Source organism: Apus apus, chromosome 19 (assembly GCF_020740795.1).
Source record: "Apus apus isolate bApuApu2 chromosome 19, bApuApu2.pri.cur, whole genome shotgun sequence".
In the NCBI taxonomy this organism is placed as follows: domain Eukaryota; kingdom Metazoa; phylum Chordata; class Aves; order Apodiformes; family Apodidae; genus Apus; species Apus apus.
The window spans coordinates 5919719-5933069 of NC_067300.1; the positions used below are offsets into that span (position 1 = coordinate 5919719).

The window sequence follows — 13351 nt, forward strand, 5'->3', positions numbered from 1 at the left end:
GCATATTTAATATTTTAATGTATAGTTCACAGTAAAAACACTGTAAATTACCATCCCAGTGCATTTAAAAAAATAATTACCAAACAGAGGAAAACTGTAGCACCTGCTGACAATTTCTGACTGATGCCTCAAGAAGCAGACATTGCTGTGAGGCAGATGAGCCAGACTTCAGCAGGTGCCACAGTGACACAAACAAACTGCAGAATCCTTTCTGTTTGGTACCACCAGTCCTAGTGTTCTGATATCCCTCTGATAGGAGTTTCTACCCTGAACCAACCAGACCGGACACAGATTAAAAACTCTGGAATTGGTGAAAAAAGGGATCCTTCTGCTGTTTTTAAACTGCTTTTGGACTCTACTGCTGTATTAGTGACTTACACTGTCCTTTCATGAGTGCTCATCAACTTTAAACCCTGAGTGCATCCTACCAGCTTGCCAGATGTGCTCGAGCTGGTGTTAATTCCTGAGCCAAGGCAGTTAAGGCACAAAATAATTTTGACTGAGGTGTGGTGCTGCTTTTGCAGGGGGGCAAGGGGTTTAAACAGAAAAGGGTCAGGTCTAAAATTCACTCTGCAGCCTTTTCTGCCTTTAAAGCTAATTTGGGTCATCCCAAGCTTCCTTTTAGGTTCTTGTGGAAACTTGAAGTGTGACCTTTTGTTGCCATGGAAAACAGGTAAGCTTGCTGCTATCCTAGAACCTTCCCTCTGCATTGAAACTTTGGATTCTTTAATTAAACTTTTCCTACAATGCTGAGGTAGTAGTGTTACCAACAGTGTCACTTGAGCGAGGCAAGAAGTACCCACCTCTGCTATGGGTTCTTTCTACACAAGCTACATGAAAGGCCTGAGCATGAAGTTATCCTCAGAAATAATTCAGCAGGCAAATATCACTTTTCTGTCCAAAGAAAAATGGATGGTTTTGCTGACTTCATTTAAAACAGACTGTGAACTGTTAACAGGATGATAAACTTCAAGAAAAAACTGTTAGGAAGCTGGTCAGGACCTCACAAAGGACTGGCTAATTATCTCATAAGCTGGATTTGGTGCCTTACAGCTGCTTCTCATCCACATTAAAACTATTAAGCCTCCAATCTTTGTGCAAAGCATTATGTTAGGGCATGTGGTCAAAATGAAATTTGCTTTTGACTGTCCAAATATTTACTCAAATATTTCTATTACGTGCCCAACATGACTGACAAAAGGTGCTGTAGTTCTCACAGTGAGAACTATGTTGAAGAAAGGCCACAGGAATTATATTGATTCTGGCTGTAATAGTTGTTCTTCCCTAGCAGCAAAAGGAGAGGAAAACTTTGGGGAAGAGAAGTGAACATGGAGGCTCACACTTCTCTTGCATCCTCTCTGGAGAGATGTGGATGCAGATAGCAAAAGGAAGTACATTTAGAGAGATACCTTTGCTCATTCCAGAAATCAGCTCTGCTGGCCTTCCCAGAACCAGTGTCTCCCCTTTAACAGTGCTATTCATATATAAAAAACAACCCTGACCATCCTTGAAATGTAATTTGCAGGATGAACAGGTATGGAACACGTTGCATAGTTCATGAAGTGCTGAAGTTCCGTGCAAGAGAACAGCAGCAGTTGCATTAGCACAGCTTTACCCAGCCCCTGCAGCTGTGTTGGCACTCCACCAGGTAGGTACTACTGGGACTAGACAGGCTCGTTGTTCCTGTGGTAATAGATTTTCTCCCATACAGTGAGGTGGCAGGAACAGAAGAATCTCCAGAGGTTGAGGATGATCCCTTGGTCGAAGGGATTCTCCAACTCGGAGTGTCGCAGGTAGGAGATGCGATGGTGGGACATGAACTCCCAGGTGGTGGTGTTGCAGGAGATCAGATAGAGGTGTGAAAGCAGTAGCAGCAGGACAACAGTGGTGAATATGACTATCAGGAGGAAGGAGATGAGGAGGAAGATGTTGTGTTGCAGCCAGTCCCACGACTGTTCAAAGGAGAGGCCTGACCTTTCAATTCAAAGAGAAATAAACAGTTACAGATGCAGAACAAGCTGCAAGCCAAGCAAGCTTGATGGCACATTGAAGTTTTACTCATAACTAGTGAACTTCTAGTAATTATGTACTACAGAGAGTTAATACACTATCAACTCTTAGGTGACTTAGATTCTAAGGATTTTAAAAGATGCTGGTTCCCCTGACAGCTGAGAGAGACAATCCCCTTCAGTGAACTCTGAGCAGGAGTGCAGCTGAAACCCCACTGGGGCTCCCAGCACTTTGCTTTGTAAACAAAGATCATGTTCCAGCAACTGAAGCAGAATTAGCTTTTTTACTGCAGTTCATTCTGTTAATTTAAGCTGAAAACAAAGATGAACAACCTAACTATGAGGTTCTGCTCAACTACTAATCAGCTCTGTTGTCCCTCAGCAGATTAGAAGGCTCAGAAGAGCTGATCTCCAGGATGCAAAAGGGGGTAAAGAAACAAAACCAACCCAGTCACTGCCATGTCCAGTGGGGCTCTAGGGGCATCAAAACTGCCAGCAACCCCAGAGCTCCAAGTGCCACCTCCAGGCCTTACCAGGCGATGTGACCTCCCCACAGCAGAACCACAAGCTGCACACTCAGGTAGACTATGAAGAGGGGGTGATTCTTCTCCCCCACACAGTTCTCAATCCAGGGGCAGTGGTGGTCGTAGCGCCGCACGCAGTGCTGGCACAGCTGGCAGTGCTTGGCTCGCATCGGTTGCTGCAGACCAAGAAACAGAGCAAAAAACCCACAAGCAATAGGCCACTTGTTCAACTCCCTGTTTGGTAGAGGGAGAAGGTAATGCAAAACTGTCTTCCTGCACAGCAGTGCTGTCCCAAAAGCACTCCCATTTTGAGGTAACAGCACAACATAAACACTGCTAGGATGACTGAAGGGGATCACGATTCCCTTGGTGCAGGCCCAAAATGAGTGAGATTCAAATGAAATTACTCTCCTCCACTAATTCTATCTTTACATTTTCTTTATTGTCTACCTATGCATAGGAAGTCCAGTGTGCAAAGGAGGGAGATAGAGCCACTCTTTTCCATTCAGGAAAGCATGAGCAGAGTCTTGAGGTCAAAAGCTAGGACCACAGCTACTGCAGGAAGTGTGCAGGGATGAGATATCTTCACAGGACTGCACAGAGGAGAGAAGTGTCTCTACTTGTGTGTGAACACAAGACACTTGCACAGGAAAACAGCTGAAGTGCCAGGAATAGAGAAGATGAAAGACCTGGCTGAGGAAAGCAGTACAGGTGTGCTTCCTAGGACTTGTTCCCAGAAGCGTAGAGATGCTTTGGCAGCTTTTCCTCTTGCAGGAGGCTGAATGCTGGTAGATAATCTTCTGGAATTTATGGAAACTGAGATAATGCTGGATTTTATTAAACTGATAAGGATCACTCTGAAAACAGGCATTTCTAGGCTTTAGGCAAAGTGTTTTAAGAGCTAGTTTAATTGCTCTAATTTTCCCCCTATCTTTTACAAGTCAGGCTAATTTTTGTTGGGTTTAGGCCTCCAAACAAGCTCACAGCTACTGGTAGTTCTTATAGGTCATGCTCAACTGCTATTCTGACTCTCTATCAAGATATCTTCAAAATAACCTTTTCTGACAATACTGTAAGGTCTGAATGACATGGCAGTAAGGATGTAGAATACAGTTTTCCTACTGCAAAAGATCCTTGTTTCTCTGAGCCAGTGTGGGGCTTGTTTCAGCCTTGAAATAATAGCACCCATGCCAATGTCCATCACTAGTAACACCTCTAGTTACACAATTCATCTGGATCACTTTTCAATTCAGGACTGTATCTGAATTCCATTTGCTAGTTTTATTTACTTCTTCTGTGAGTTCTTCAGCAGGAGGGTGACCCCAAGACAGAACTACACAGCTCTGCCCTGCCTCCAAAACACTGAGCAGCAATGACAGGGCCAAAAAAACCCACCTGCAACAACAGCTGAACGAAGATGTTGCCAAAAAAATGTATGCCTGCAAATCACTCATCCCTTTCTGTTGCAGGGCATTAGGAATTCCTACCTGCACCAGGCAGTAACCACAGCGCCGCATCTTAATGTGACCTGGGACTTGTGGTATCACTATGCTTGGCTCTTCACTCTTGCCTGCCTACAAGAAAAGAGAGAGGGAGTGATTAAGGTGCTGTGAGCTGCTGTCCAGGTGTGACTGAGCTGTCTGGATCCTTTTACTTAACAGTTCCATCTCTGTCATTAGGAAGGTTAAAATAATTCCCTCAAATTCCTACAGAAGCTGCAGACAGTTGAGGCACAGTGAGAGACCACAGGCTACTGTAACTATCACAGGAATTTTTGTTTGCACAAAGGCAGAAATAATTGTGGATTAGATACCACACTGATCCAAATGCTACACTTGGGACAAAAATAAACAAGGTTAGACTTCACTGCCAAATGTAATAATGATGCCTTTTCAGTATAAGCAGTGCTTCTTATTCATAACACAGCTAATGTTTACATTATTGATGGATGATTAAATTTGATTATGCTTTTGTCCTGCACTATCTGTAAGGCAGTGAACTGGGAGTAGACCCTCTCAGTCACTGAAACCTCCATATCCATTTACCTGACTGTAACTTGTTTGTGTATGTGCCCTCTGAGAAAACAACAAATCTATACACAGTTCAACAGAGCTGCAGAGAGCACTTTCTTCCAAGCTTGCCATCCAGTTCAGGTTTTTTGCACCTGTACCACTTAGCAGTGACTAGTGTAACATTGGTCACGGATACATTCCACAGGGTACTGCAGCCCCTGATGCAAGAGAGGACTTCTGCCTAAATGGCACAGTGTAGTTACAACAGGAGCATGGTGTAAAGGACTTGTTTACCTTCTGTGAACCCTATTGCAATTACAGAATATTAATATTAACTGGAGGCTGCCTGGCCTGATCTCCTGTGGTCTGTTTATGCCAAGTGCAACAGAAACATCCCTTTCTAGCGGAGTGGGAGCGGGAAAAAGTAAAAAAGCCTGTGGATTTTATAGCCCCACCACCTTCCTCCACGCGTGAAGTGATATACCTTTGCTTCTTCTTCAGACTTGACAAAACCCGGATCCATGAGAGACACCCTGAAGTACAGCAGGACGGAGCCCAGCACCAGCAGGACGAAGAGCAGCGGCTGCAGCAGCTCCCCGCGCTCCTCTTGCTGTTGCAGCTCTGAAAGGTACCGCACAGAAAGAGAGCACCTGCTCCTCGGGAGGCGCTTAAGATTTTTTTTTTTTCTCTCTAGCCTTAACAAAGGGGTCTCCGCACCTGCGGGAAGGGGGACGAGGAGAAATCGGGGGGTCAGGGGAGGAGAAGGGGAGACGCTGGCAACGGAAACAAGGGGCTCCCGGGCACCCCGGGCGGGCCCCAAGGCCGAGGCGGAGCGCAGGGCCGGCACAGCCCGGGCCGAGGCCGCCCCCCCGGCCCCGCTCACCTGTGGGGTGCAGGAAGAGCCCCAGGCTCAGCGCCCCGCTGAGCAGCGTCTGTGCCGCCCGCACCCACCGCCCGCCCGCGCCCATGGCGAGCGGCGGCCGGGCCGGGATGGCGGCGGGGCCGGGCCTGGCCCGGGGGCGGGAGCTGAGGGTGCGTTGCTTCCTTCCGCGCGGCCCCGGGTGTCTGTCTCCCGGGGAGTCTGTCTCCCGGGGAGTCTGTCTCCCGGTGGTCCGCCCCGCCGAGGGCTCGTGGCGAGGCCGGGCCGGGCGCTGAGCCCCCAGGATCCGCTTCCCACAGGCGGGAAGGGGGGTCTCGTTCCCCAGGTGCAGGGCAGGCCCGCCCGCGGCCCGCCGGCCTCCTTTCCTGCCCTCACACCGCTGCCCTGGTCTCCGTGCGGCCGCCCAGCCTCTCTCAGGAGAAATGCGTTTGTCCTCCCGCCCTCACCCACCCCGCGGCCTCCGCCGCGTCCCGCGCAGCAGGTTCTGCGGGGCTGGGCGGCCTCGGTGGGCAGGGCGGCCGGTAACAGCGCCCGCGGCGGGGCCAGCTGAAGCGCGTCCCGCCAGAGGGGCGTGCGGGTCAGAGCCGGGCCCGGCAGGGACGTGCGGGTCAGAGCCGGGCCCGGCAGGGACGTGCGGGTCAGAGCGGGGCCCGGCAGGGACGTGCGGGTCAGAGCGGGGCCCGGCAGGGACGCGCTGCCCGGGCGAGACGCTGCCCCGGGGGCTGGTGACTCTGGTCTCGCCGGTGCGACCGTTCCAGCCGTTGATCTCCATCCCCCCGGGAGAAGCGCGGAGGTTTAGCCTGGCTGACGGCGTTTCGACAGCCCTAGCAGTGCAGACGCAGCCTGTGACACGCCTGATGTGGTGGGGGTAGGAGGCCGCCAGGACGGGATTTGATTCGAGTTCTGTCTGTGGCGGAGTCTTGGTACCTGCGTGAAGTCACCGGGCTGCTCTGCCAGCAGTGGAGGGAGGCAGGAATGTCTAAAGAATGTCCTTCTCATCTAAAAGCCCCTGAATTGCACCCTGCATATGTCTTTATCTTTTGCTAACATAAAAAAAAAAAAAGCCAAGACCACTAGCTTAGATGTACACATTCACACTTTGAGTGTCTTGTCTATTTAGGGGAGATGAATCTCACCACAGGCCTGTAAAAGTTCTGAAATCAGTGTTTTCTCTTAAAAACTCTTCAGTTCTAACATACATGTAACTTGCTGCTTTTGTTACCTTCTTTCCCAGTAAAAAGTTGGAAAGAAAAATCACATTCATTGTAAATTTATCCTCCAGCACCTGCAAAGCAGCTGATTCCTTGGTATCGTTTGACCACAAATTAGGAATTCTTAATTTTGTAGTTTCTTCTAAGGCAGAGATGACCTGCTGATTCCAGAAAAGCACCTGGCTGCCCAGGTCACTTAAATTATTTACTTGAGACAGCTGCTAATAAAAATTGTAGTCTAAATTTGCAACAATCATTCAAACCCTTTTGCTTTCTTTTCTCTATTCCAGGTAGATGCAAAACCTACAGAAATCCTCCCTCAGATGCCTTGTAGACTGCTTCAGTGTTTGTCAAACCACGTGCAGTTTGGATGAGAGAGCCCTGCTACTTTCTGTCTGCAATAAATATCCTGAAAGTCTTTCTGTGCCTTGAGTTGCAGAGGAAACCCTTCAGAACAGTAGGAAGCTCAGCAAGTAACATCAGGCTCTGTCTACAAACAGACAAGGTGGGTAGTGACTTTATGTTCTTTGCAAAGGTGTAAATGTTAAATGAAGGTAATTTGAATAGTAACAATGTTACTTACTTGAAAGTAGAAACATTTTTTGTATTCTAGAATAATCTGTCCTCAGGAATGAATTCTGGCTCTCTTTGGGATTGGGATAATTCGGTGGATGTTACGCTTTTTATCTTTTCTTACAGCTTTGAAACCTGCCTTACAGAGATCAGAGCTTATCTCTGTCTCAAGGGTTTCAAACAAAACGACTGCTTGAAATTAGAAAGCCTCTACTAACAAGTATCTGAGCAGAGAATCCAGGTTCTTGTGGCATTCCAGCTAGGAATTTCATGCTGCTGGAAGCCCACGGTATCTCTGTACTCTTACAACATTGTACATTTTCACCTTCCTAGAGGCAGTTTCATGTGATTCCTCCTCCTCCTTCACCCACCTGGTGTATGATCCTTTAGAGAGTTTACAACGACTGTGTAATTAACTGGCACTTGAACCCTTGCAGGACTAGAATCTTAAGAAGAAAGTCACACTTGGCCTCAAATTAAAGCAGATTGACTTAGAGTCTTTGCTGAAGCACTCAGCTTCTGCCCACATGCAAAGCTTATGCTGTGGAATGCAAGCCACAGATCTGTTATAGAGTTCAGGGGCAATCTGTACACTCAAATATTGTGCTGCTTGGTTTTTTCTCCTCTCACATGATTTCCTAACAATGCTCTCTTCCTCCACGCCTCTTTTCTACTGGCAAACAGCATTGTATCCCTTGGAGCAGGGAAAGGAAAAGCCACTGAACTGCATCATCAACACATGGCAGTTCCTGTCATTTTTAATGAAATATATGACAGCAAATGGACCAATAATGTACCTAAATAAGCCCCATTCATAGACCAAAGGAAGAAGACATTGTTCAGCACTAGATTTAATACACAGCAGGTATCCAAAGGATACAACAGAAAAGTTAATTCATTCAGAATTGTAAGGAAGCAACAGTTGTGTATTCTTTTCTTTTTGCTTGGTTTCACCATGTACAAACATTTGAACCAGGCTTCTCACCATGAGGCAGGTCACAGGACAGAGTTAAAGGAGACACTTTCTCATTATAACCAAGGTTATTTTCATTAAGCAAAACAAGGAAACACATATTTGGTTAGCTTAAAAACTTACTTTAAAAACAACAGAGAATCAGTGACAATTCTATTAAATCAAAATACAGCCTGCTAGAGAAGTGTTTCAGTTCAGCAGGAAATCTCCCTCGTTCCTTTTTCAAGAGCTGTCCCTCATCCAGACCCCGTCTGAGCCTGCTGACCATTACCCTCTGAGCTTCACACACATGGTTGTGGAGACCAGCTGTTTCCCTGCTTTTCATTCTCTTCTTTTCCAGCCCAAGCTGCCCTCCAACACTCCAGCTGTGGCAGGCTCCTCCCTACATAGTCTCAATAAAACATTTTGCCTGAAGGTGATGCCCCTATAGTTCTTGCTCCACTGGTAATTAGTTGCCTTCTTCAAGTGCTGAGTAGGGAATAGGCTCACAGCTCCAAGACTTTTCTTCCCACTCATCTTTCAGTCAGAGTGACTGCAGCAGAAGCCCAACCAAGGTGAGAAGCTGGGTAGGATTCAGTGCTGAACAGATACCACTTCAGCTCCTAGGCAGGTGCAGGGTAATAGCAGCCATGATGGGGCAGATGAATTATCTGCAACCTTACTAATTGCCACAAATAGCAGTGCTAAAGTTTCTTGGCTTGCTCTAGGGGAGTCTGGTGCTGCTGGCTGTTAAGCATCATACCAAGAGATGCCAATTGTTACAAGCAATTCCACCCACAGATCTTGTAAAATGGAAGCACTTGTGGAAAGCTGCCCACCCATTTGCTCTCTTCTCTCTTCCAGAGGACGTGGCAGACGCCTGACACCCTGTATGCCAAGGGCTGCTGTACCAAGGACTTGGGCCACTGAACGAGGTGTCCTCCAGCCAGGATGGAAACTCCATACAGTCAAGGTAGTGGGTTCCTGTGGTGGCACAGTCTCTGCAGAGAACTACTGAACTGTTTGTGCTCTGCTTGCCGAGCTTTTGAATATTGAAGGAAATGTAGTAGTGAAAACATGAACAAGAGTCTGAGTGATACAACAGCTGTGGAACACAGGGAGCCTCTCTGCCCTATCTTTGCACACTATAACTTCTCTTCAGCTGGATTCTTGTTTGACACACAGAACCCTCTTCTAGTTTTCTGGGCAGGGTTGGTTCTTGGCTCTAGAATTATCTGTGGAGTTGAAGTCTCCTGGTTCATTCCTTTGCTCCAGCAAAGCTGGAAGTTCTGAGAGGACAGTCAAGCATTTCAGGGTATCCCAACTTCCCCTTTTGCATCAGACCTTCATAAAAAAATCACTTTGCCCTCCCATCCTTTGCAGATTATTGGAATGATGGCTGCAGACAACCATCCTGGTCTCTCCTGAGTGCTGGACCTATGGCAGCAATTAACTCCTCTTTGCCTCCAGAAAGTGCTTTCAGGTCATGGTACCTGCATTATCCCTAGGGTGCAACAACTCTGATTCTTTCAGTGAGGGAAACTGAGGCACAACCTAGTTTCAAACTCCTGATTACAGGAATTCCTGGACTACTCTTAGGTGTTCAGAGGATACCTTTCTCTCTTTTGCCTCTTGCTGAAAGTAAATGTTATTTTTCAGCTCACAGAGTTTGTTGGCTTGAAGACTTTGAAGCTTATAGCCAAAGCTCATGTTACTCTAACAGGGGTGCTATTTCTTTTAAAGTGCTGTCTCAGGAATTTAACCTTGCTGGTGGCCTGCCTCAAAATGTGTAGCTAGGTATAACTGAATATAGTTAGTTCCTCTTTCCCTCTGGGATCAGTGACAGATTTCAGAAGGCTAAACCTTTAGCTGGCCTGGCTCCATTAAATGTCCATGTTGCTGGGAATTTGAAATCATTTTATCCCGATTCAGGGTCAGGTACAGCTTGATGAGGATATGTGAGCTGTGAGGACTGATTATCTTCACAGTGTGAAACAAAGGTTGGATGCAGCTTGGATCTTGTTAGTTTGGGATACCATGGTCCAGCTTGCAGCAGGCAAGGTCTCAGGAACAGCTGAACTCAAGAGAGGCACTGGTCTGAAAAACGCAACAACCCTCTGGGGTCTGGAGGCAGATGGAACCAACCCATGGCTTGTCCATGAACTCTGCTGTAGTTGTGCCAAAATCTCAGTGTAAAGCCTGGTGGTTTGGTTAAACACAAGGCTAAGGGCTGCTCTACCTCAGACAGGTCCCTGAGCCCCAGCTGCCTCCCCAGGGTGGCAGCTGCATTCTGGGGACACGTGTTTCTGACGCCTCTCGCATCTGCCACGTGTCCCCCTTCTGCTCCACTCCCACCTTTCCAACACACTGAGAATTGTAAGTGCTTTTTGTCATATGATTCAGGATTTTAGTGGCAGGAGCTTCTGCTACGTGGGCATTAGAAAGGAAGAAAGCCTCGTGGGTGGCACTGGCATGTGGAACCACTTCAAAAGGACAGCAGCACTAAATGGAGAATTAAACAAGCAAAGCCTAACTCCCCTAATACTCTGAGGCTGAGCTGGCAGGACTTGCAGCCTCTCTTAGTTTTGCATCTAGAAGGAAGATTAGCAAGAAATACAGAAAACAGATGTTGAGATAAGCTTCCCTGCCTCAAAGCTTCTTAGGGACACCAATTCTTGGGGAGCAGGAATAAGAGAGAGAAAAATACATTTCAATCAAACAACTGCAAAAAAAAGTATAATTCGTCAAGTTTTGCAAACCATATGAAAACAATTCCAAAGTGACACAAAAATATATATAAGTTTGAAAAACACTTAAAAGAAGAAAGTACAGATCTGACAATATCAAAACAAATGATGTATGGTTAAAAGGAAAAATAAAAATAGAAGACATTGAGTAACACCATATTGGCAGAAAAAAGTAAACCTCTCCAGGGCAGCTGTGTTCTGTCATTTAAAGTGTCAGTTTGTCTGTCTAGGATCTGTCTATAATGTACTCAGCAACAACAACATTAACTCTGAGCACTAGAAGAACCTCATAGCAGCGAGTCAAATCTGAGAGCAATGTGTACAGGAGAGCAGTGAGGCTGTGCTCAGAGGCCTGAAATGTCCCAACACACCTGGCCATGGGCTCCTCTCACTGCTACCAGGCACAACATCTTTCCTAAATCACTTCTAAGGGCAGATCTGTGACTTGTGACAGTGTGGCAAGCAGAGGGCTCTGAGCATGGGCTGCACGTGGTGGTGTTGAGTGCCTGGGTGGGAGGCAACCCTTGGCCTTTGGCTTCTTCAGCCTTTATAGGTATGGAGTCTTACAGGTGAAGAGCACCTCAGTGGGACTGTCCTCTCACCTACATCACATAAATTGGAGCCATGGTGCTTTGGGAGTCAGATAAGAACAGGGCCTTCTGCTTCCCAGGAGAAGAGGAAGACGTTGGGGTGGAACAAGAGGTGCTTTTTCATGACATCACACTCCAAAGGGTGCCCAGACACTCCCCAATCTCAGAAGAGGACTTTAGCACCTCCAGCTGCAGCATTTGTGCTGCAGTGAGCTTCCTGGAAAGGAGATGAGTTTGCCAACGAGCACAGCTTGCAGGGATGCTGACTGAGGAGAACAGCTCCAGTCCATGACTGGGACCTGCCCAAGTAGAACAGGCTGCTCTGGACCAGGGCCCAGCAGAGCTTATTTTGCAGAGGGGAAATACACTCTCTGGCATTTGCAGCCCTTCCACATCAAACAGAACACAACTAACAAGGTGGTGAAGGACTGGAATGAAGATGTGTAGCCCTTTGTGAACCTTGTTCCTTGCTGCACAGGTCCCCTCAAGAGCAAAGCTCTGTGTCGCCAAGGATGTGTAACTGGTTTTACTCGTCATCCCTGACCTTAGGAGGCTGGGTGGGCTGGCAGATCCCACTGCACTGACAAAGGGGACAAAACAGACCTCTTGACTTTAATGGGAATGTTTTACTTCCACATGACTCACATACAATTAGCAGTGCCTCCATTAATGTGAGTCTTCTATAAAAAGCCCTTAAAGGAGTGACTTGAAAAATCTTCCTTGTTTCCTCCATTTACAAATATCACTAAAAAGGTCAGTTCTTTTCATCTAACTCTGATATTAAGTCCCCCAACCTCTCCATCCAAATAAATAACTCCTTGCTGCCTGTAACCCCATTGAGCAGCCAATACCTATTCAGGACTGGTGTTCTTGCAGACATTACAGGACCTCATGCAATACAGCTAAAGGGGATTTTTTTTCTAAAAAGGGGGAAATAAAAATGTCACACTAGTGATCACACAACTAGGTCTTCAAGCTCATGATCATTTGAGGCTCTCTGTGTGGTCTAAAATAAAAAGGTTAAAAGATACATAATGTAGTTGTCTTTGTTGGTTTTTTTTGTTGTTTTCTTTTTATACAGAAATCATACACACAGAACTTCAACCTGAAACTTCATAACAAAAAGTCCACTAATTTAAGGAAAGCATTTTTGTTGTGCAAAAAGTCCCTCCCCCCCTCCCCTGTTCACCTTCATCTACTGAGGGTCTCACACACACACATAAAGTTTCCTTCCAACAGGCGAGTTGGTAAGATAAGAGTCCTCCCTATGTACAGTGAATTAGAGAGAAGCTGGATACAGTGCTGGCAAGAGGCATGAGATGATTGCCTCTATCTGGAAGTGTCCATGTTCTCCTCCTTAAAGTTACTGCAGTGCTCTATAACTTTCCTATGGATAAAATAAGGACAAGGAGAGAGGGTTTAGTTTAAAGCTTATTGCATGACAGTTGTGGGACAGTAACGTAACTGTCCAACAGCCTGATCTCTGTGTAAATGTACACTGTGTGCAGCAGACATTCTTTTCTGAGATCTGCATCAACCAGGATCTGTGTCAACACCTCTACACTCCACGAAAGCAGCTTTGAGCTCAGGGTTCATCCCCTTGGAATTATGTGTGTCATGTTAGTACTCATCCAGATCCACACGTGACCTTCATCATCCTCATCTCCAAATCACCAGGTAACTTTGAACCCCATCAGGGAACACATGCACATGGATGTTTGCCATTCACTCTGCTGTCACCTGTCCCTGCTCTTCCTATTAGTTTCATTTCCCACTGTTGCTCTGTCCCATCCCCACGACCTGCCTGCCTGTGAGACCCTCCTGCAGGCTTCAGTCACCTCCAGCACTTCACA

At 46.8% G+C, this 13351-nt stretch overlaps 2 protein-coding genes and 1 long non-coding RNA gene across 6 annotated transcripts in view; 1 reads left to right on the top strand and 2 right to left on the bottom strand.

Annotated features, from left to right (window-relative positions):
* ZDHHC12 (zinc finger DHHC-type palmitoyltransferase 12) lies at nt 1–5846 on the bottom strand. The gene is made up of 5 exons (XM_051636343.1): nt 5429–5846; nt 5030–5166; nt 4021–4107; nt 2543–2709; nt 1–1974 (listed from the first exon to the last, which is right to left on the bottom strand). Exons 1-5 carry the CDS (start codon nt 5511–5513, stop codon nt 1665–1667), a joined length of 786 nt encoding a protein of 261 aa, XP_051492303.1. The 5' UTR covers nt 5514–5846; the 3' UTR covers nt 1–1664.
* Nucleotides 5090–9246, top strand: LOC127392449 (uncharacterized). Of its 4 annotated transcripts, none has more exons than XR_007891267.1 (3): nt 5090–5173; nt 6927–7141; nt 9026–9246. It is a non-coding gene; the product is annotated as an uncharacterized LOC127392449 (long non-coding RNA). The 4 variants fall into 4 exon arrangements; XR_007891269.1 differs by lacking the exon at nt 5090–5173 and adding an exon at nt 5923–6002; XR_007891268.1 differs by lacking the exon at nt 5090–5173 and adding an exon at nt 5951–6032.
* ZER1 (zyg-11 related cell cycle regulator) overlaps nt 8045–13351 on the bottom strand; it is a 21714-nt gene continuing 16407 nt past the window's right edge. The window contains exon 16 of the mRNA XM_051636335.1: nt 8045–12885. Within this exon, the coding sequence (XP_051492295.1) occupies nt 12828–12885 (58 nt within the window). The 3' untranslated portion in view covers nt 8045–12827. The remainder of the gene's footprint in view (nt 12886–13351) is intronic.

Coding starts and splice junctions, on each gene's coding strand:
- ZDHHC12 (XM_051636343.1), bottom strand. CDS start 5,513: ATGGGCGCGGGCGGGCGGTGGGTGCGGGCGGCACAGACGCTGCTCAGC. Junction 2,710..4,020: donor GTGGTTACTGCCTGGTGCAG/GTAGGAATTCCT, acceptor CTTGGTCTGCAG/CAACCGATGCGAGCCAAGCA. Junction 1,975..2,542: donor TGGGGAGGTCACATCGCCTG/GTAAGGCCTGGA, acceptor TTGAATTGAAAG/GTCAGGCCTCTCCTTTGAAC.